The sequence below is a fragment of the Nomascus leucogenys genome, chromosome 2, assembly GCF_006542625.1.
Source record: "Nomascus leucogenys isolate Asia chromosome 2, Asia_NLE_v1, whole genome shotgun sequence".
Taxonomy (NCBI): domain Eukaryota; kingdom Metazoa; phylum Chordata; class Mammalia; order Primates; family Hylobatidae; genus Nomascus; species Nomascus leucogenys.
Window position 1 is genome coordinate 87,322,421 of NC_044382.1, and position 24,339 is coordinate 87,346,759.

Here is a 24,339-nt window from a genome sequence, read left to right on the forward strand (position 1 = left end):
GAAATCATCGAGGATGTGCAAATACAACAGAGTGAGGGAAAACAGAAATCCTTCTCTCCGGTCAACCAGGCTCTTCAACAGGATTAATAATTTGTGTGTGCTGGCTTCCCTTCAGCTACATGTTTGACTCTTCAAAAGCCTTCAGTAACACTTCTCTGCAAAAGTTTTAAGATATACACATGCACACACACACACACACACACACACACGCCCCTGAGGCACCGTGTGTCCAAGGAGAATAAAGCAGGGACATTTCTCTGACAAGAAAATGATGAATCAATCTTGAAAGCCACGTTTAATATTTCTGGGTGGTGAGATGCCAAGCTGAAGGGGAGAGTCGTCTTCAGAAGTGAGTCAAAAGGGGACAAGGAGCTTCACAGAATCAAACTCTAAGCCTAAAAAATCTAAAGGAAGGTCATATTTTCCAATCTCCCTATTTTTCAGAAGGAGAACGCTGAGACCCGGGGTGGTATATTTATCTCAAGTGAAACTACTAATGAGAAGCAATGCTGAAATACAGAATCCTGGTCTCCCAAATTCCATGAGTGCCTGGGTCACTTGTGGTATGGCTGATCCTGGCAGATGAAGAGATGAGGGACCTGAGACTTGTCCCTTTGGGCCAGAAAGTTTAAAGGGCCTGGTGTCTGGATGGTGTATTCCCCCATGAAAGCAAGTCAGAACTAAGGAGCAGGCCCTCTGTCATTTCTCTTGGCCCATTACTCCCCGTCCCCCACCTCCACCCTACACAGGGGCCTCCTAAGATTTGAGGAACAGTAAACTTTATCTTATCGGCTGTTTGGGAAAAAACTGTCATTTGATCTGTTTACTTGGAAGCCAGCCCTGCTGAGCTCAAGAGTTTGCTATGAGGCCAGCTAGAGTGAATTCATTTGGGGGCTGCTGCTTTACAGCCCTGGACATATGGCTCAGTGCATAGCTTTATTTTGAAGAATCCTGTGCACACAGCTCTAGAATTTGCTGAGGGATGAATCACCTGTGCCCTTCATTTAGGGTTGTAGGTGGGTAACTTTGTCCTGTTAGAGTCTAGATTACTGTCTTGGTTAAAAAGTAGGCACCTGTTTTCTGAATATCAAAGCAAGAGTCTACTCCTCTACTTCTTTGGGGATGTCTTCAAACTCAGCCGTGTGTTCGTGTGTGTGAATTTCTGTCACCCAGAACAAGAACCTTGAATCAAACCTAGACAGATTCTTACCCCATTGGTCAGGACCCACCTTTCAAACCCATGTGGGGAAGCCTACGAAAGTTCTGGTAGCAGTGGATGCTTTCCTGCAGCTCATAGCCTTCTTCCTGGGACCACTGTAAAGAGCTCGTGCTTTTCTTTCCACCCATTTCTAATAAGCTCGTTAGTGAGAAATTCCCAGAAAATGGAAGAGTTAGCTTGCATTGTCTGATCTGAATGCACAGAACATTCTGTCAGGCTCTAGGAGACAGACAATTTAAACTAGAACAGCACTAAACACAGGGCAGCTGATACTAATTCCTTCCCAGCCCGTGTCTTCCCCACCCAAGCTGAAATCACCTGGGGGCTGGAGCTGAGAGTGGATGGGGGAAGCAGGCTTGCTTCTTAATGAGCACCCCCCGCTTACATTCCTCTTAGCATAAAGTGCTTGCTGCAGGTGGGACTCACGCGCTCCATAATTCCTCAGGGAGTTGCACTGAAGTGGAGAGCATGCTTTTAATTTAATGGGAAAAACAAAAAGTAGGAGTAGTTACTCAAACTAAAACCAACAACTTAGACCCCGAGGAAATAAGCAATGAGGAGGACCATGTAAGACCACAGAACAAGCCTGTCTTCCTGTGGGGTAAGACAGGGGAAAGAGACCCATGCGAGCAGCACACAAACGTCGCCTAGAACGGAAGGGGCAAAGGAAACCTGAATAGACAGAAAATGGTCTTCTCCAAAACTGGCAGGAAGGGAATGCCCAGTGCCAGAGTGCGCTGCACTGGCAGCTCTCCATCCCTCCATCCCACCGTGCCCGGGGTCCTGCCTTCTTACCTGCAATTCCTTGCAACAGCCCACAGACGTTGAAGATGCTTTTCTTCATGATGCTCTGTACACACATGGTGAAGACGGACACCAAGGCCACCATGCAGAGAATAAAGATTCCCACAGCCAGGAAAATAGCTGTGGCCTGCCAGAAGCCGCTGGCGATCTCGCCGAAGCTCTCGGCGTAGGGCCCACACAGCGTGTCCCGCTGGAAGTGCTGCACCCCTGGGTTCCGGATGCAGCGGGCGTAGATGCCCAGGGTGGGGTGGTAGGGTTCTGGGGAGCCCCCGCCCGGGCTCGCCGGCTCCACGCCGCCGCGGCTCCTCGCTTTCCCGATCAGCCAGTCTGCGCTCATGAAGGCAATGAGCTCGGCAAAAGCCACCACAATACTCAGCAAGGTCCAGAGCATCGAGCGACAGGTGACAATGACATGACACATATTGATGTTCCAGGCGAAGAAAGAGTCAGGAGTCCACGGAGTTAATCAAAACAAGAAAGTCGGTGGGGAAGGAGGCTCGGGCGGCCCGGGAAGGAAGTCGCAGCTGCAGTCATTCGCTCCCGCCGCCGGCCGCGTTCATGCTGGGGACAGCGCTCCCGGACCCAGAGCACCGCCTGCGGCCTCACCTAGGGGAGAGGGAGGGCGGTTAGCAGCGCCGCCAGGCCCCGCCCCGCCTTCCCGCCGCTCGGCGATACCGTCCAAGCCCGGCCCGTGCCCGCAGAACCCTGCCAGCAAGCCCCGGGCCTGGCCAGCATGCCAGGCGGTTGTTGCACTGACTGCGTTTGTTTCAAGTTCTTCCTGACCTCACTGCACTCAGAACTCTATGTGGCGGTTAACCTTATCTATAGGGAGCACTATGGAAGGAGGCAGCCAGTGTCAGGTCCTGCTCCCAACCAGGGGGCACTGTCCTGGTTGCTGCTGCACTCTTAGGACAGGGCTCCCGCTCCCTCATCTTTTACTGGAAAAAGTCGAACAGCACAGGGATCCAGAGAGAAGGAGGCAAGACTGGCAATCAACTCTATTAGTAATTTTTTGTTTTGTTTTTAAGTTTGCAAGACTTTTTGTCTGCTGTTTTGGTACTAGGTGAGCTAAGTTTTGAGAAACTTGCACCAAGCGCTTTTGCTTAACAGTAGAGAGTAGCAACACCCCGCTTTTATTTCCTGGAAATTAAATTACTAGCAGAGACATAAGTGTGTTTGCTTCATATGTAAATAAGAAACAATCCCATGAAAAAGAATAAACAAAACATTGCTCCCATACCTATATTTTATCCATTTTTCACAGGGTGATTTTTAGACAAAATAATTTACACTAATTAAAACTCAAAGAGGGAAAAAAAAACCTTAAGAGTTCATGACTTACTTGAGGAAATTATTTTTAAAAGACATTAATGACCGTTAACTAAGCATCATTACAACTGAGTGGCCTTGTTGACAACAGAACCTTGTCTATGAAGAATGCATCCCTTGAATTGTCCCAATTCATCCCATGTGCCTCTGCCTAAGCTGCGATTCACCCCAGGTCGGGAACTCAACATGCCCATTGTTTCTCATTTCACAGAGGCCTCATTCTGTCTCCAAGGAGGAGTGACTTCATTACCAGAAGACATTGCTCCAGTGGCTCAAGCCTTCTTCAGAGGAGTCTGGACCCTGAAATGGGGGCCAGCAGGGCTGGTTTGCAGCACCATTTTCTGCCCCATTCCAAGGCCAGGAACAATCACACAGCTCACATTTGGGCACATGGCCCTGCTCTGAATGATTAGATCTCATTAACTGAGGTCAAATCAACTCCATGAGAACTGCAAAGAGCCCCCTGGGATGCTGGGAGTGGGGTGAGGCAGGGAGTTATCGAAGAGGAAGAGAAGCGGAGAAATAAGGAAGCCCAGTGTCAAAGCTTAAAATGCCTGTTTCTACACCCTGCACCAGCTGTCTGCCTGCTGGCTGACTTCCTAGTGAGCATGTGACTCTACCCATCCCTTGAAACATGATGTATTTTAAAATCCTCATATCATGGTAGTTGCTATACAAGATGCTATTTTGGGGACACAGCTAGTGCACTACTAGGAACATATGCACTTGTCAGGGTGTGTGTGCGTGTGTCACAGCGCTGTGCCGAGCACTGGGTAAGGAAAGGGAGTCCATCAGGTATGGGTTCCAAAGCCAGCTCCAGCACTGACCATATGGATGTCTAACTTCTCAGAGCTCCCTCGTCTGAGCTGGTAAGGGTAGCCTACCTCACCAGATTGTTGCAAGGAATGAACAAGAACCTACTGAAGCAGCCAGCACAGTGCCTGGGAGAGTAAGTGCTCAACAAATATCAACTCCCTGCCCTCCGAAGCTTTTCCTGTAACATAGATGACACCGTTCAGACAACTATTGATCCAACTGAGGTGCCCAGTAGATTACAGAAACCTGGCCACTGCACACAGAAAACATTAAGCACAGGCTAGTTAGAGATGGACGGAGTCATTCATGTCTAAACTTACCTTGCGGTCTTCAAGGACAGAGTCCTGGTCTTCCTGTTTCCCCACTACCTAACTCAGCTGTCAATCCAACTGGTGGAGATAAATTAGCATTCAGCCAGAAGGTATATCCTACTCCGACTCACTCATTCTCAGCTCCCTCCTCTAGATAGTACCAAATAGAAAGCCTTTTGAGAAAAAAGTTCCTAAGGGCTTTAGAGGAGATTGTTTGTAATGAAAATGATCATTCTAAAAGAGAACAAGAAAATGAGCCACAAGGACTCCCAGGAGGCCCTGAGAGGCTGCACGTGCCCACCAGGCTCACAAATACTTTGGGCCCTCAGGTGGCAAGCCCAGCCTGTTGAGAGCTATAAAGCCTTCCCATTTGATTAGAAAACCATTTTACTGTTATGCACAGACAATCTCTTTCCCATCCCTTTTCTCTGTTAAATGTAATTTTTCTTTTTCTTTTTTCTTCTTTTTTTTTTTTTTAGATGGGGTCTCACTGTGTCACCCAGGCTGGAGTGCAGTGGCGTGATCTCGGCTCACTGCAACCTCTCTGCCTCCCCTCTCTTGCCTCAGCATCCAGAACAGCTGGGATTACAAGCACACACGACCATGCCTGGCTAAATTTTTGTATTTTTAGTACAGACCGGGTTTCACCATGTTGGCCAGGCTGGTCTCAAACTCCTGACCTCAGGTGATCCACCCACCTCAGCCTCCCAAAGTGCTAGGATTACAGGCGTGTGCAACCGCCCCGGCCTGAATGTAATTTTTCAATGAGAACATTCATATTTGTCCTCTTGCAGAACTGCAGGGCTCCTACAACCTCTCGGGTGACTTGTATCTTAATGACTACTCCAGTGTCCACTGCCCTGGCCAGCAAGCTGTACTCAGAGTGAGGAATGCAATTAGTTTGCAGCTTCTGAAGAAAAAGGCTGTAAAAGTTCAGGACAGGAGAAGATGGGACGTCTGGGCTTAGCAAAATGCCTGAGAACAATTTGAAGGCAGGATTACTTAAGGACCCACATGCTTAAGTTAAAATAATATAGTTCCCTCTCCTTTGTGCTAAAACATTTCCTCATTCACTGCATCAAACTCTCACACCCACACAAGACTGGCTGGGATGAGGGCTTCATTCTTCTGTTTTCAACAGGGGGATAAGATGCTCTGTTCTCCCTAGTAAGTTTGCTAACTGCTACTGTCAGAGGAACAGTCGTGATACGCAAGGCTGACTGACTAAAATCAAGGCTTCCTAGGAGCTGTGATATGGTTTAGCTGTGTCCCCACCCAAATCTCATCTTGAATTATAGCTCCCATAATTCCCACGTGTTATGGGAAGGGCCCAGTGGAAGATAATTGAATCATGGGGGTGGATCCCCCATACTGTTCTCATGGTAGTGAATAAGTCTCACAAGATCTGGTGGTTTTATACGGGGAACCTCTTTCACTTAGTTCTCATTCTCTCTTGTCTGCCACCATGTAAGACATGCCTTTCGCCTTCAGCCACGTTTGTGAGGCCTCCCCAGTCATGCAGAACTGTGAATTCATTAAACCTCTTTTTCTTCATAAATTACCCAGTCTCGGGTATGTCTTTATCAGCAGTGTAAAAACGGACTAACAGAGGCTGCAAGCAAAGTTCTCAGGGTAGCAGGACAAGGGACCATCTGGAAGTGCAGCAGGGGGCTTCTGCAGTGGTTTGTGCTCTGTCCCAGCTTGGCTAGGTGCACTGAAAGGCAGGTACCTGCTGAGACATCTGTATCCGAGGGGAAAGAGATCCTCATGACAGAACCTTGTTAACCACAGGGATACGAGGCACAGCCCTCCTCGGCCTGGCATCCGTTGCTATTAACCGTAATGCCTGCTTCCACAAAGCCCACTTCATAAACCAGGCCCTCCCTGCCATTCTACCTAAAAGACTTCTCCACGGGCCACTAAATACGTTTCCCCTCGACAACACCTGACCTTACTATCACATCCCAGGTGACTGTGGATAATCTAGACAGCCCTCTGATGTTCAGAAAATGATGACTGGCACAAAGGTTTGCAAAGTAAAGCCTCTTCACTTAAAAAAAAAAAAAAGACAAATGAGAATCCTGCAGAAACCTACATTAATACCAGAGAATAGGGAGCAAAGAGGAGTTTCTAAATGGCTGGTCTCTGGGAGTCAGTCCTACGTACAGATTCTTCCCAGAGCCCTAATTTGAAAAGGTAGAGTGAAGGTCCTCAGCAGAGCTGAGCCAGGGTTTGTCACTTAGATCCCGGATCTGTCTTTGGCAGCTTCCTGCTGTCAGCAGGGAAGAAAGTATATGTGAAGCCAGAACCACCCAGTGCCCGCCGGCTGGATCACCCGGACAGAAACTCAGGAGCAAAGTTCACATCTACCTGGAAAGAGTAAGGAAAACCTGAAGGATGTCAATCAAGGCTGCATCAAAAAGCCCTCACTCCTCACCCTGATGGGAACAGCACACCCAAAGAATGGGGCCACGACAAACAATGTTGTGAAGAACACTACCTTGCTTACTCATCCTGGTTCTGTTTTTCAACCTTTTTATGAACGTTTTCAGACATAGATGTAAGTTGGCAAGAACAGACAATGAACACCCACATACCCAACACCCAGATTCGACATTTGTTAACATTTTCCCATATTTGTTCCATCAATCTATAGCATACACACTCACACATTTTCTGAACTATCTGAAAATGAGTTGCAGATGTTTTGACACTTCACCCCTAAATACTTTAGCATACACCTCCTAAAAATAAGAACATTTTCCTATATAATCACAACAAGATTAGCACACCCAAGAGAATGGACAATAATCCCCTTATAGCCAAAGCCTAGTTCCTACTCAAATTTCCCTACCCCTGCCCCGTTTTTAATAGCTGTTTTCTTAAAACCATGACTCAGTCACGGCTCATGCATTGCATTTGATTAGGTTCTTTAGTCAAGAATAGTCTTCCCACCCCAACCTATTCCACCCCATCCCCATTATTTTCCCCCTGACATTGACTATTTGAAGATACTGGGCTAGTTGTCCTACAAAATACTTGACAATCTGGATTTGTCGATTTCTTCATGATTTCATTTCAACTTGTTCTCTATCCTCTATTTCAGAGAAACTGGAAGTTACATCTAAAGGCTAGACTGGTAGATGCTTGGCCGATCTCTGTTTTCATTCTTGCAATCTCCCTCAGACACATGAATCCCGCAAAGGTCAGCAATATGGCCTCCATCCCCGTTTCTTCTGCAAAGATGGGAGGATTAAGAGAATTAGAATGTATGTGCTTTTGCCTTCCAAGAGTTGGAAAGACCCTCCAGAGTGTTGCTTCTTAAAGTGTGGGTTCCTGGACCATCTCCCAGAGGAGAATGACAGCTGCTACCTGTTTTAAAAAGTACGTTCCTGGTCCCCAACCAACCACTGAATCAAACTTTTTGGGTGGTGCCAGAATCTGCATTTCTAACAAGCTCCCAGGAGAGCCTTTCACAGAAAGGCCACTGTGAGGCAGCGTGGAAAAGGTCGGTTCCTTGGTACTGGGGAGGGGAGGCTGAAGGGCAGAGGCAGGAGGAGTGTGACCTGGCTCAGTCAGGACAGACCCAGTGGCCAGACCACCTGTCCGCTGCACAGCTCGTGATGCCTCCCAGGTCACAGGGCCCAGTGACTGTAGGGAAGCCAGCTGTTCTACCAGCTCATCTGTTGTCTGATAATCCTCGTATAGCATGAAATGATCTGCCCAAACATTCAGGTCCTTCTCTTCAGAAGACAAAAGGAGCTTTCAGAACTGAAAGGATAGTGTTGGCACAGAAAGTACAGGACCTTGCATGACTTAAAAAAAAAATGTACCAAAGGAGGTTTTGAAACTCTCACTCTTACCACCCCATAAAACACATTCACTACAGAAATACAGACATCTTGATTATATTTAAGAGGACCCAAATGCACTAACAATTCTATTGTTCTTTAGGGTATAGTCTAAACATGTTCAACACCTCCTGCTTTTGCCAATTTCCTTGGCTCAACTTCGGATCGACTCCTCTTCTCCATCCCATCTGTGACTTCTGGGAAAACTCTGAAGCTATGTTTCCCAATTAGGGGCAATTCTGTCCCCACACCAACTCTGCAGGGGACATTTGGCAACATCTGAAGGCATTTGGGACTGTCACAGCTGTGGGGGTAGGGGTGTGTGCTACTGGTATCTGGTGGACAGGGGCGCTGCTAAACAAAAATTACCTGGTCCCAAACGTCAGTGTTGTCAATGTCGAGAAACCCTGCTCTGGGGGCTTCTCACAGAAGGCAATATGTTGAATGTATAGGAGCAACTTAAGATGATTTTTAAGATCTATTTTTAAAGGGTCTATTCTGATGCACATGTCTATAATCTGGGCATTCACAATATTTACTAAATTAAATATATTTTTAGTTGTTTTTCTCCATTTTTAAAAAAGGCTATGCTAGTTTGGATGTCCAAGATGACAGGATGATAGGGACTGGGGCCCCCGCAGCCAGGGAAGACTGACTCAGAACCTCGTGCCCTTGAGCCTGTCTTTCCTGGGGTCCTGGGTGGTCTCTGCATCACACGCTAAAGTTCACTTCTGTTTTCAGAAACCTCTATTCTGCGAATGGCAAAATAGGGCTCCCCATTCATTACTGTTACCTTTCTTCACCCACACCTGAGGGGCCTGGACATGGGTTCAGAAAACTGCATGGTTGGCCACACAGGCTTCTGCTTCTCTCAAAGTCCTCTCCTCCAGAGTTGGGCTGGTCACTCAGGAGGTACTCAGGTGGCCTTGGCCACCCCAAATCTCAGGGAATCTCAAGGACCCTACAAGGTAGACCTATAAGATTTTCAGGCATTCTGATTCTTACCTGACACCTCTTAAACATGCTTCTTTTCCCCTTGAAACTATTGACATTCTCAGCTGCCTGGCAGCCCCTCCCTCCAAACACACCTGAACAAGTCTCTTTTTTTCTGGGCATGGGAACCCCAATGAGCTCTTTTGACCCCATGCTGTCAAGTTTGTTGTTTAATGCACCCATCCTGGCCAGTCATAGGTTTCTTTCTTGATGACAACTCCAACTCCTCCTGTATCCAATTAATCTACCTCTGGGCACTCATTTCTAGAGGCCATTTTTACCCTCCCATCCTGAGGTATCTGTTAGTCTGTTCTCATGCTGCTAATAAAGACATACCCAAAACTGAGTAATTTATAAAAGAAAGCGGTTTAATGGACTCACAGTTCCACATGGCTGGGGAGACCTCACAATCATGGCAGAAGGCGAAGGAGGAGCAAAGGTACATCTTACATGGCAGCAGGCAAGAAAGCATGTGCAGAGGAACTGCCCTTTATAAAACCATCAGATCTTGTGAGACTATTGACTATCATGAGAACAGCATGGGAAAAACTCGCCCCCATGATTCAATTACCTCCCATTGGGTCCCTCCCATGACACGTGGGGATTATGGGAACTACAATTCAAATGAGATTTGGGTGGGGACACAGCCAAACCATATCAGCATCTATAGCCAGAGATGGAAGGTCCACTTGTCTGGTCCTATTTTCTAAATGATTCCTTCTCTTCTAAAGCCCACTTGCGTATTTTATGTTTGTTTTCCCTCTATTTCTACAAATGTCCTCATCTAAAAGCTCTTTAGGGGGCAAGTCTTTCTTTGTGTGTCTGTCCGACAGGCAGGAGGGGCTGAACAAACCAACCTCTAAGGTAGACACTAAAATTGGATGTAGCCCAGATGCCATAAGCCGGGCCCATATGCCTATGCTGGTACAGACCATAGAGTCAAAAGCATTTTCAGTTTGTTTACATGAAATTAAAACTTGAATTTCAGGAGTTGCCTTTTAATGCCACTGCTTTATAGGAATTTTAAATGAAAGGTGTTTTTCAAGTTTATAATGAATTCTGTGATATTGGGCAAAATATAAGTCTTAAAGTGAACCTCTTGTGTCTTCTCAGGATAATAAGAGAGTTTTAATTCAGAAAAGTAACAGGCTGGGTACAGTGGTTCACACCTATAATCCCAACACTTTGTGAGGCCGAGGCTGGCGGATCACCTGCGGCCAGGGATCAAGGTACCCAGCATTTTCCAACTTTCCCTAATGAGAATGCCACATTCAAAACTGTAGAAAGGTTTATACTTTCTCCATTTATTAACTAGAGGAAATCCCCAAATATTTAGGATTCATATTACGCTTTGAAAACAGATCGGCTTCAGTGCAGCTTCCAAAGGGATGCACACTCCTCAGGGGAATGTGAGCTCCATGCGCAGCTGCCAGTAGCCACAGGTACTTTCGAATACAGAATGATCCTTCAAATCTGGGCAGCAGCCTGGCCTGCAGGACTGAGCCGGTGTAATGACTCAGGAATGTGCCAGCTGTGAGGAGGTGGCCCAATGAGTGTTCCTCACTGCAGCCTAGATGAAGTCACTGCACGCTCAAAGTTCAAGATGGTCACAGAAAAACCCCTTTTAAAAAGTCTGAACTCTTGTACTTGTTCATATGATCCCAGTGTCCTCTTTCTGGGAAGAGGGACTTATTATTGTAGCTTCTAACAATAGTGAGGCATAGTAAACAGAGATAAAGTTCAGCTGGATGTCCCAGAAGCAGTGACTATGTGTCAGGAAACCAGGCCACTTAAACACAAAGCAAAAGGCTGGGGCAGAAATGGCTTTAGGTTCATTTCTATAAGAGACGCTTCCCAACTCCCTGTTCCCCGGGTGCTCACCTGGATGGGCTGCTAAGCAACGTGGACAGGGGAAGTCTGTCCCATTCCACGCCCAGTGCTATGGACTCCCAGGGGCTCCAGCTACCTTGCTCCCCAGCATGAGCCAGGCTGACGAAGATGACCGCTGAGAACCCAGACAGCCCTCTGTAAGGGAGAGACGGGAGGCAAGAGAGCCTGGGGGAATCCACAGAAGAAAAACTAGACTGGATTTTGGTTAGGTGATAAAAAGGAGCATGTCCCTGGGGTGCTGACACATACTTCTTTGAGGTGGTTAGGACAGACCTCATCACAGTAAACCATTTCTCACAGCCCTGATCACCGCAGGCCTCGCAAGAAGACATCCATGTGTGGCAGAGCAGTTCTTTTTCTCTGTACCCCACAAGTGGGTGGCTGATAATTCTGGGTTCCAGTATAACATGGCAACAGCCAGAATCTGCCTCTGGGGGGGATCTATCAGGCTTCAGGAAGGGTACACAGGACAAAACCCCTCACCTCCACCCCTCCAGGGCAATGAGCTCATCTAGAAAGGCAGCATGTAAGAATGATTCAGTCTGGAGGCAGACTCTTAATCTGAACCCTGGTCCTCAGTAGTGACCTTAGGTGAAATTGGGCCCGTGTTCCTCAGTTCCTGTGTCCGTAAAATGGAGTAATGGCCTACCGCGTAGGGATGTTGTGAGGATCAACTAAGTTAAAATAAGTAGCAAGCTTAGAACACACTTAGCACACGGCCAGCACTCCATCCATGTGGACTATGCCCCCGCAACAGGATCCAGCCTCCCCGTCCCTTGACCCGGCATAAACACGACCACTTCTGGCTTCGTGTCTCAGGCACTCCTTTTGCCACTTAGATCTTCCAGTTCTGGAGCCCATCTGGCATGTAGGTAATTAGCCTTTCCTTCAAATACTAATTTCCCCATGTAAAAGGAGTTGTGTGGCAGAAAGGATGTAACACAGAGCTGGAACTGCTTCAATGCTATAAACCACGCTCTAGCATTAACTAGCTCTGTGTCTTTGGGCAATAAACGTCACCTCTCTAAGGACAGTTTCCTCATCTCTAAAGTGGGGGTAAGGAAAGTCGCTGCCACGCTTTTTTTGTGGAACACAAAAACTGTGCATGGAGAGCCAGGTATAATTGTAGGTACCAAGACATAGTAGGAATCATTACTATTACCATCATATTAGTCAACATTTATTTTTCTGCTGCTTATCTCCCCAAGGCCACAAAAGCACCTTCTATTATCATCCTAACTCTCTAGAAGGAAATTTGTCCAATGGCAAAGTCACAGGCAAGGGAAAAAGACCCACTATGCAGGCAGGCAGGAAAACACAGGTCCTGACCCAGGCTCTCGGCTAATGGGTGTGTGACCTCGCACGGCTCCACTGCCTACTCTGGCTTCAATGTCTCAGGCCCAAAGTGAAGGCGCTGGACTTGCAGATCACCACTGTCACTTTCAGCTCCAAAAGTCAGTCATTTCAAGCGTATGACCACCTCTTCTACCTTTTCCCAGACTAGAGGCTCCTTCTAGAGCAGATGGCTCCATAGGACCTGCTCCTCTGGAGAGGGAGGTCTCTGGTTGGAAGGGAGACGGGGAGACCCCACAGGTTACCAGGAATGGCAACGGACAGCCGTGGCTGATGGAGAGCTGAGCAGCCATGGCCGGGGCACACCCGTGGGTGCTACACAAGGGCCCTGGCCAAGGCTGTGAGCTGGCCTGGCTCCCTCTTCTGCTCATATGTTTTTTTTCCTGGGGTGGGAGAACCTAACTCTGACTTCTATTCTTGGGAATACGGTAGAGCATTCCCCACTATGGTCGTTCGGCTAACTGCTACACATGAGACCCCCCCTGCCCCAGGCCACAGAGATGGACCCTGCCGTTAAAGGACCCCTACTCAGTTCTGAAAAATCACCGACTGTTCCTTTCTTATATACTTTTGCGTCCCGTTTCAGACAAGTAAAATGCTTGGAATCGTGAACAATTTGATAGCTGTACGCTGAAGGACATGGCAGAATACAAAGTCTTAACCGTTTTTAAAAGGGTTTCTATTTTGCTTTCTTATATATGTCAAGAAAGGTGCCAACTGATTAACACATACATATCAATTGGAATTCTAAAGGTGAAAAGCCAGCACTATGGGAGACTCCTTTCTAAGTGACTTAGCTTCAGGCAAGAGTCAGAAGTCATATCCCTTTCATTTCAAAACACAAACTGTACGAAACAGTCCTATAAAATTAACATTTGCTATTTATCCTCTGTTCCTCAGTGAATTATTAAAATCAAGCAGTACAATTCTCTCATCAGTTATAAATGGCCCCAGAAGGCTGATTTACATCTATCCAGGAGCAATTTCTGATGAGTATTTTTATGAATGATCTAATAAAATGTCTTGTTTTGTTATCAACTAAATGATTCAAATGATGTTTTAAAATCTAATACTCCAACCCAATAGTCTGGTGATGAAGCTACTGAGCTGACATTAATTTAAAGTGATTTGCAATTTTATTTGGCATTATCAATAACACCATGGATAGATTTAAATTGTTTTTAAAAATTTTGGCTCCAATGCTGTCAAAGGCAATATTTTATAAGGTTCAGTAAAACTGATCTGATTACCATGATAATCACCAACAGCAAAGGTCAGGGGTGAGAGGTTCTGATAAATTACTTGGCAGTCAGCCACGCACATCCTAAATTGACAGGTGGGCTGAAAGCTTGGGTTGTGAGAATAAAGCTATGTCAACAAGAATGACCCAAACACATCCACTTTCACTCCTCCTAATTTCCTGACTTTTGCTCCAATCCACTGTTTAGCAGAGATGGCCATTCATAAAAGGAAGTGCTGAACCATTCAGGCCTTCGTGATATGGGCAGGAATGAAAATGCGACCTTCCAAGGCTGGCCATGCAGAGAGAGCAATAACCCTATGCTGTGTGCAGATACGACCCCTACTCCCACCCCAGGAAACCAAGGGCCCAGGTTCTTAACAGACCTGACGGATTTCTGAGGTAATAGGTGAAGCTGCGTCAATTCTGCAAAAATAATTTTTCCCAGAACCCAGAATATTTGCCTTTTCCTCTCTTCTCACTAAACCTCACGCTTCTTAAAAATAATACTCATTAAACATCAGCTAAAACTAAAGCACTTAAAAAGGAGTCACACTGGCCAGGCGTGTTGGCTCACAGCTGTATCCTAGCACTTAGGGAGGCCCAGGTGGGTGGATCATCTGAGCTCAGGAGTTCAAGACCAGCCTGACTAACATGGCAAAACCCTGTCTCTACTAAAAACCCAAAAATTTGGCAGGGCATGGTGGCGGGCACCTGTAGTCTCAGCTACTCAGGAGGCTGAGGAATGAGAATCGCTTGAACCCAGGAGGCTGAGGTTGCAGTGAGCCAAGATTGCGCGTTGCACTTCAGCCTGGGTGACAGAGTGAGACTCTGTCTCAAAAAAAAAAAAAAAAAATTAAAAAGGAGTCTCTCATATTGCTGACCTCCCAAACCAGAGAATTCACATTAATATACATTTGCTGACACTTGTTTATCACTGTGATTACTAACAGCCAACTTTTATTGAACCAAGCACTGAAGTTCTAAAGTGGTAAGGCAATTCAGACACCTCTAGAACCAATACCTTGCTCACAACCGATTGTCCAAGGTTGAAGTACTGGACAATGGGGGCGGAGAGGGAAGGCAGGGAGGGAGACCTGAAGATACTCTTACTGCCCTCTGGAAACTGTTATTAACGCTGGAATCAGGAAATACACAGATATAATAAAGACCTGAGCCACTGAAGACCATAACGAGGTCATTGAGAACTCAGTGCCCTGATGTGGGTAGGGCAGGACTGAGGGGTGAGAATCTTGAGAAAACCAAGGTAAGGTTTTATCAGGGATATAGTATCTGGAAACTAAACAGATGGTTAATTCAAATGGGAGAGTTGTAGTTGAGGGGAAAAAAAGGTTGAAGTTTTTCTGCATCTGTTGTATAACCCCAGATGGTCGCATAAAAACACTTCTTAATAGAAGTCAAAAGGGTTGGACCATGCTGACACTGCTTATATTCTCAGCAAGACGGAAGTGGCTGATAACCCTTTTCTGGCGTGTGCACGTGTGTGTGTCTGTGGTGTGTGTGTGTATTTCTGCAAGTAAAAATGGAAAATGAAGGGGCGAGTGATTTTTTAACCCAGGCATATCTGCTAGCTATACAGTATGACGAATTTCAAACAGAAGAATTAAAACTCACCTTATGTTCTCACAGCCCCTCGTACTCATTCAAATTCACTTTGTAACTCACAGGATTATCTGTGAACTTTTTATAATGGTTTATGAGGAACTAGAATGACCCTTAACTACTTTAAGTATGTTAGGCACTCAGGAGACTTGGGAGCTCTCAGTGTACAGAAAGCCCGGGGTAGGATGAAGCTCCCCCATGGTGAGGGGGTAGAAGAAGGCGGCAGGACCATGATGTACCCTGGGGATGCTATCTGCCCCAGACAGGCAAAGGGGGGAAATCTGCCAAAGAGACAGAGGATAAGAGACAGATAACCTGCCACAGAGATAACCTGCCAAGGGTGAAGAATGAGGGGGGATGGTCCTAGAAGGCAAGGGCGAGGACAAAATGAGGGTGGTGATGGCCCACAGGGGCCAGGGGCCATCACTGACAGTCACACCCTGAGAAACAAACATTTCTCCCTAAAAAGAAGTAATGAGTCCAGCAGGAACTGAAGTCAGTCTTGCCGTGGCCCGAGATACACTTCAAAATGTTGTGCACTGCATTTTCGCTAGATTCTCAATTTCTCAACCCCGAACATTTAATTAGAAGAAAAAAGTCCCAAGCGGTACTTTATCTGAGGAGTCATTACAATAAACAGGCAGTTAGTACAAGGTCAAGATAAGGAAGAATGTGAACAATACAATGGTGTAGATGCTGTGGAGGGGCTGGGCAGGGGGCTGGGGGGAAGGAAACGAGCTGGACAACGCACAGATGTCTATGTTTTCGCTGCCAGGAGTTCAGACAAACAGGAAGACCTTAAACTTCTCCAACTGGGAACACTCGGGTTTGCCTGACGAGCAGAGGGGCTGAGCACATGACTAGAACACAGAAACAGAAGGTTGTCATTAAGGCTACAAGACTCGCTCCACACAGAACCCAGCCTCGTTCTCAGGAAAACCCAGGCCTTGCTCACCTTGCGCCCAGGTTATGCCCCTCAGCCTCGCGGCCTTTTCCCTTGGGCTGCTCAGTGAGGTTTTGGGGCACACTCATTCATGGGACCCAATAAGCCCAAGACACCAGGTTTCACGATTTTAAAATTTCCTACTGACATCTAGCAGAGAATTTATGTGTATACAGCTTCTAAGTGGGAACCAAAGAAAAAATGTCTGGCGTAATTATTCAAATGTCATGCTCTGTTCCAACAATAATATCACAGTGGAGGCATAAGAATTGTTAGAAATCCGGCCAGGCGCAGTGGCTCACGCCTGTAAGCCTAGCACTTTGGGAGGCCAGGGCAGGCGGATCACTTGAGCCCAGGAGTTCAAGATCAGCCTAGACAAAACGGTGAAACCCCATCTCCACTAAAAATACAAAAATTAGCCGGGTGTGGTGGCGGGCGCCTGTAGCCCCAGCTGCTCGGGAGGCTGAGGCAAAAGAATCGCTTGAACCCGGAAGGCGGGGCTTGCAGTGAGCCAAGATTGCACCACTGCACTCCAGCCTGGGGGACAGAACATGACCCAGTCTCAAAAAAAAAAAAAAAAAAGTTAGACATCCTCAGAATCTCAAAAGTTAGGAATCTCATGAAATGTTTTCTCTTTGGAAACAGTTACATATTTTTCTCCCATTTGAGTATTTTTTAAATGTTTGAAACTATGCAAACAATAAATATTTCTTGAAATAATTAAAACTTCAGAACACTGTGTGGATATTTAATACTTGGTACTCCTTGAGTATTAAAGGTAAACGTTTCTAGATATAACAGGGTTTCTCACCTTCAATACTTCTAACACTTGGGGCTGGATAATTCTTTGTTGCAGGGGCTGGTCCTATAAATTGAAGGATGGCTAGCAGCATTCCTAGCTTCTTCCCACTATATGGCAGTAGCGCTCTCTCAGTCGTGGCCAAAAACAATGTCTTTAGACATTGCTGAATGTTCCCACGACACAATCCTGCTCCAGAAGGTACTGCTTGTGGTTTAGACCCAGGGACTGAGATGAGCATCAAGTGCTGACTATAGGACACGCTGGCAGAATAAAGCAGGGCAATCACTAACCTCCCTATGCCTCAATTTCCCCAGCTATAAAATGAGGATATCTTATAGGGTAGAGATGAAGACTAAATGAGAGAATACACGTAAAGTGCTTTGCATAAAGCATTGTAATGCACAGAGTAAGCATTCAGTAAATGGTAGCAACGATAATGGTTAAAGAAGAGTCACAGATCCATAACCTTGGAAAAATGAATTGAGCAGCTCATTCATGGGGTCATTAATAAGAATGAATACCCACACAGCTCACATCTAAGCAGTCTGTACAGGGCACAAAGGCTAGTGTGTTAGAAACACACGGCCACTTATTAACACTCACCTTGATAAAAATCAAGTTGTTTTCATCCCTTGGAGGATAAAGGGGGGAGTAGGAATAAAGAGAAAAGAGATGAAATGGGAAAACGGCTACAGACTAAGGAGAAATATCCTGACACAAAGAGGAAAAGGTAAAAGTGTACACCTTCTAAAAACTGCTTGAAGACACAAGTTTCAAAATAAACATGCCGCGTTTGGGAATAGAATACCACAGTGAGAGCTGGTGAGTATCTAAATAGCTGAAAATGGCCACTGCAAGGTGCAGACGACAGTTGTGATGGAGCTGAGAAGAAAAGTAATATGGCTCAACACCAAAGAAGTAGGAAAGTGTGAGCATGGTAGAGCCTCCTCTCTGGCCAAGAGCTGCCTTCCAGCTTCTTCCTATCAAAACCTGAGCCTGCTGAAGAAGGCAGCAGAGCCACCCCAGCCTCCCCAAGTCCAGTGCCAGGGGCTTCAAACCCAGGTCTCTCCCACTAGCCGTTCCCTGGCCCCTCAGTGGGAAACAGAACAAAGCCCCCTCTCTGCCTCTTCTGCTGGCCTCTGTAGCCCTGGCCCACCCCACCACTCTCCAGAGCACTCCGTTTTCTTGCCTCCCCACTCCACCCCACGCTCCAAGTTTGTGTGTCACACACAGGCTGGGTGTGGACGGACTCACTGGAACACAAATACTGTGAGTCAATCAGCACTCAAACCTCCTTGGGTTTAGAAATAGTCAGTGACTTTTTCCGGTACCTAAAGTCTGAAATAAGCTGTTAAAAACAATCACCTTGACTTTCTATCTGATTCACAGCAAATGCAACATTTAATTGAAAATACCTCCTAATTAGCCACTCAAAAATACAACAAAGTCTTTGTGAGACAAAGCCTGGCAATATTTACTGAAATATCGTCTTTGTGGTCTTCTTCTGGACCCATGTTATATTTACATCCCAGTGACATGCAGTTATCTATTCTGTCATTCAAATGCACCATATCGTTCCTCCCTCATCAAAGTAAATTAAATAACCCAGAATAGTAGTGGGCTTGTGCCTAGCGCTTAAGGCTGCACATTTTAACATTCAACAATGCGCCCCAACCGTCTGTAATCTTCTGAGCCCAAGTTGGGTCCACACAAAAACCCAGTGGAGGTGAGTGATTTTTTACCATGATATGCTATTATTATGTTATTGTCAACTGAATGCACTTCAAAAACCAAATGAGGAAGACAAGACAGCCCTCCATTCTTTCCTGAAGGAAGGCTACACAGCACCCTCCACGTGACCCCAAAATCCAATCAAAGACATCACCGTGGCATCACTTTCCCGGGGAATTTTCACAAGATAAAAACGTCCACAGCCCAGCTTGGAAAAGAAAACTATTTGATGCCAATGCAGAAGGACCCAATAGGTAGCTGAGGTTAGAAATTTGAATAACAGGCAACAAATACAGAGTTGACTTAAAATACCCTAAACTATTCTGAGAAACTCCAGAAGGTTGAATGTTAAATTCGCTTTGTCAGAATTAATTTGGGAAATATTTGGTCCTGCTTGAAGGAGAACTCCAGTTCCCCAGCCAGCATTTTGTCAAGTCACCGTTTCCATCGCTGGCTCATGTCAGTGAGCAGTGTGAGTGACTAAGCGTTCCTCTCCCGCCTCGGCTGGGAGGATTAACACGGGGCCAAACACCTTGGAGACAGGAAAACAAACGAACCCAGTTACTATGTTTTTAACTCAGTTCTGTCTGGAAATCAGGAAGCAAGACTCTGAAGATCAAGCTTCGGGAAAGCTCTTAATGCTGATGAGGAGTTTTATTTTTTTTTCTCCAAAAGTTCAAATGAGAAGTCACTGAAAGCCTAGAAGTAAAGAAGGCTAATAAATGGCAACCGGACTTGCAGATTGCCCCTTGGGTGGTACAGTCAACAGCTGCTGCTCAGAACAACTTTTAACTCAAAAGGATCAGAAATTTGGACCAGCCTCCCATCTCATTATTTCACCAGACCCTTTTGTGTTCACGAACTTTGTATATAAAGTCCTCTGACTGGAAACAGATCTAGAAGGCCAGTTTCACTGCACTTCTAATGAAGTCAAGGGATGAAGGATTTCAGATTTTACTTCACAAAGAAAAAAAAAAGATTGTGAAATTTTCAACTTTTAATATTACAACAGTTCCTAGTCCCAGCAAAAGACAGACTAAACAACATCATTCAGCTGGGAAAATCAGCTATCCATCTTGGTCCCCACCCTATCCCAAGCTTTATTTATTCAGATACATGACATTTACTGAACTGCCTGGATAAGAACATGAAGTCAGCAACACCTCTCATTCTGAATCCTGAGGAGTGTAAGCGATTAAGAGTAACATCCAATAGTCATTGATCTCTACTGTTTATTTCTCGTTTCTCAGTTCTGATAACCCTCCTTGATTTTCTGAACCTGGAGCTTCCAGCTATTTTCCATCTCTGAACCACCACTCTGTCTAAAATTGGATCTCTCTTTGGCTTAAGAGTGCTCCCAGCAATATAAAACAATACTGAAATGCTTAAACCAACGCATTTCATGTGGGCACTTAGTCACAGAACTGTACCTGCTATGGCCTTCCAAGTTCTATTGTTCTAACTCAACACTGCTGGCACATTCTCCATTTTATGCTCTAAGACTGTCCTTTATTGCAGGTGTCCCCAACCCCCAGGCCACGAACCAGTACCGGTCTGTGGCCTGTTAGGAACTGGGCTGCACAGCAGGAGGTAAGTGGTGGCGAGCCATAATTACCACCTGAGCTCTGCCTCCTGTTAGATCAGCAGCCGCATTAGATTCTCACAGGAGCACAAACCCTATTGTGAACTGCATGTCCAAGGGATCCAGGCTGCATGCTCCTAATGAGAATCTAATACCTGATGATCTGAGACAGTTTCATCCCGAAACCATCCCACTCCACTATACATAGAAAAATTGTCTTCCACAAAACAGGTCCCTGGGGCCAAAAATGTTGGGGACCGTTGCTTTATTGTATTCATGTTAACTTATTACCATATTTGTACACTGGTTATAGAATGTGTTTCTGCAGCAATAACTAACAATGATGGTGCCATTTAGAGGCCCTACCAAAGCAGCAGGCACAGTGATATATGTGTACCTGCTAAATGCACTGCCCCTTAACTCCCCCACAGCTGTCAGGTAGGTGCTGCTATGTTTCACAAATAGGAAACTGAGGCACTGGCCATTTAAGTGTATCAATAAACATAGAGCATTCCCTTCAACACCCGAGATAGTCACAAGCATCCACATTCAAAAGATGTTAATAAATACCGACAACCAAGATACGTCTATTTTAACCCACCTAATGCTAACAGATAAAAACAGCTTGTTTTTTGAAAGCCAAATGTTAATTGGCAGAGCCCTGTCAAAGGCAAGTATTTTCATACTTTAAAAGTTTTGCCAGGTATGGTAGCTCATGCCTGTAATCCCAACACTTTGAGAAGCTGAGATGGAAGGATTGCTTGAGGCCAGGTGTTCAACAGCCTGGGCAACAAAACAAGACCAGGTCTCTGAAAAAAAAAAAAAAAAATTTAATTAGCCAGACATGGTGGCACGCGCCTGTAGTCCCAGCTACACAGGAGGCTGAGGTGGGAGGATCACTTCAGCCCGGGGGTTCAAGGCTACAGTGAGCAATGACTGTACCACTACACTCCAGCCTGAGCAACAGAGTGAGAACCTATTTCTAAATAAATAATAAGAATTAAATTACAAGTTTGCCCAGACCAACACCTGGAATCCTGTAGCAGATGCCTTCATAAGAACTGAAAAGGACTCTTAGTGGTGACCTCGCTTTACTGTCACAGTATTCCTGTGAAAGGTTGAAAAGCAGAGATAAAGCATAACACTTTTCCCTGAAGCATGAAGCCACAGATTGCCTCTGGAAAGTATTTTGCAGTCTAGCAGTAAAGGGGGGTTGGTGCAGGATGGAGCCAGCCCATGCAGCGAGGCTGGCATGTAGCTGCATAAGAAAATGCTCACAGCTTTAAAAACAGAAAGCATTACATGACGAGACAGATGAAAGAATTTGTGAAACAAATCACTGAATTTTTGCAATATTAGAGAGTCTCAAGGAAGGAAATCATCTGACAGACTGAATCATAAATTTGTACAATGCAAGAATTTATAAAAGCATCAGGGTGTGAATCATACCCACAAAATGTTTTTTAATATCTTTGCAAAAATCAGGCTCATGAATGTACCAACTCTTCCAACAGCACTTGTCTTTTTATTTCGGGTATTAACTGATTTACAACTTATTAAAAAATTACAAGAAAATCTACCTGCAAGACCAAAATTTGTGGAAACTGGAAGAAGAAAGGGGGAGAAAATAAACTAGTTCCCAGAATAGAAGACTGGGCAAATGCCATTTTGTCCATGCCAAGTTAAGCCATAAGATCCATTAGGCACATTTTTTTAGTAAGTTACTCAAGGACACTCCAGTTCATAGCTAAACATCATCAGTAAAATTTTTTTCAAAATTGCAAATAATTTTTTTAATTTTTTAATTTTTTTAATTTAAAAAATGAGTTTCTCTGAAATACCAAGTGACTGTTAAAAATTATGAAAAAATTCTAACCCATGTCTCTAATAATCAAATTATACCATTAGTATTTAAAAACAGCAAATTAACCATTTTTGTTTTCACATATATGTGTGGCTTTGGTCTATTGTTTCTCTAACACTTCTTGTAGAAGCATAACCACTAAGAAAGTTCACATGAAATCAGGCTGAATCATAAACAGTCATCCCAAGAGATTTGTCTACACATGGAACAGGGTGCTGGGGAGTGAGTTCTCCCTAGATATGATGTATTTATTCATTTATTCCCTTCCCCAAAGGGGCCATCATGGAGTGAGGTCATTTGCCCTGAGTTCTACAGCAACTGATAAGGCCTTGTGAGTCAGTGGTTCTTCCCAGAAGTTCCACGCTCCATGGCTGCTGACTGTACCTATTGGGTCAGGCCTTATTAATCACTTTTATAACATGGACCCCAAACTGATCATAAGACTCTGACTACACAGACTCATCCTTGGTCACTAACAACACCTGTACCTGCCAGAGAATTCCATATGCAAATATGAAGATATGATTGCCCATTTATTCTGGAAGGATTAGGATCGTTTCTTACCAGTTATTGGGTGGCAGAAAGAATGCCCCATAGCCCCTGCCTTGACAACGGTGCCCCTTCAACTACAAGTTTACTCATTTCATCACCAGCAATGCAAGGATTTGGGTAAGCAGAGGGTAACATTTCCTTGGCAGAGACTGCTAGGTTCCTACCCAATACCCATTCTCCCCTTCTTCATTAACAGGACCTATGGCCAGGCCTGGCATAGAGCAGGACTCAGCAGAGGCACAAAATTTAAGGGGGTGCAAAATGGTTTAATCATGATAAATAATATTTCATTATACAATATTCTTAAAATCAAAAATTTAAAAATTCACAATGAGCCGGGCATGGTGGCTCATGCCTATAATCCCAGCACTTTGGGAGGCTGAGGCAGGCCGATCACCTGAGGCTGGGAGTTCAGACCAGCCTGATCAACATGGAGAAACCCCTTCTCTACTTAAAATACAAAATTAGCCGGGCATGGTGGTGCATGCCTGTAATCCCAGCTACTGGGGAGGCTGAGGCAGGAGAATCGCTTGAACCCGGGAGGCGGAGGTTGCGGTGAGCTGAGATCGCGCCACTGCACTCATTCGAGGCTGGGCAACAAGAGCAAAACTCCATCTCAAAAAAAAAAAAAAAATTCACGATGAACAAAATGTCAATTTCTAAAATAAAGATAGCATCAGCATTCCTAATTTTTCTTTTTGCCTCAGGTTCCAGTATGGCACTGCTATACTGAAATAAAACATTCTTTACCTTGACGATTGAGTTTCTTGGTGCCCTCTTAAATTACGCACCAAAGGTGAATGTCTTACCCCACCTCAGTCCTGGCCCTGAATAAAACCCTACTTGATGAGGTAGCAATGGGCCCAGCTCAAAAGCCTACATTTCTCAACCTCCTCTGCAGATACAGTGGCCAATGAGATGGGGACGGGCTTCTGTGAAAGCTCTTAAAAGGGATCTGGCTCAGCTTCTTTCTTGAGATAGGGTCTGGATCTGTCACTCAAGCTGGAGTGCAGTGGTACAATCTTGGCTCTTTGCAACCTCTGCCTCCTGGGCTCAAGCGATCCTCCCACCTCAGCCTCCTGTGTAGCTGGGAGTACAAGCAGCATCACCATGCCCAGCTAATTTTTTTTTTTTTTTTTTTTGAGACAGAGTCTCACTCTGTCACCCAGGCTGGAATACAGTGGTACAATCTTGGCTCACTGCAACCTCCATCTCTCAGGTTCAAGTGATTCTCCTGCCTCAGCCTCCTGAGTAACTGGGATTACAGGCACGTGTCACCACACCTGGCTAATTTTGTATTTTTAGTAGAAATGGGGTTTCACCATGTTGGCCAGGCTGGTCTCGAACTCCTGACCTCAAATGATCCACCCACCTTGGCCTCCCAAAGTGCTGGGATTAACAGGTGTGAGCCACTGCGCCCAGCTTAATTTTTGTAT

The 24,339-nt window shown here is 45.5% G+C and overlaps 1 protein-coding gene across 2 annotated transcripts in view; it reads right to left on the bottom strand.

Moving 5' to 3' along the window:
- Positions 1–24,339, bottom strand: part of LHFPL2 (LHFPL tetraspan subfamily member 2) — a 158,888-nt gene that overhangs the window by 20,874 nt on the left and 113,675 nt on the right. For both annotated transcript variants that reach the window (XM_030800445.1, XM_030800453.1), the window contains exon 4: positions 2,015–2,629. In XM_030800445.1, coding sequence (XP_030656305.1) covers positions 2,015–2,444 — 430 coding nt within the window. In that variant the 5' untranslated portion in view covers positions 2,445–2,629. The remainder of the gene's footprint in view (positions 1–2,014; positions 2,630–24,339) is intronic.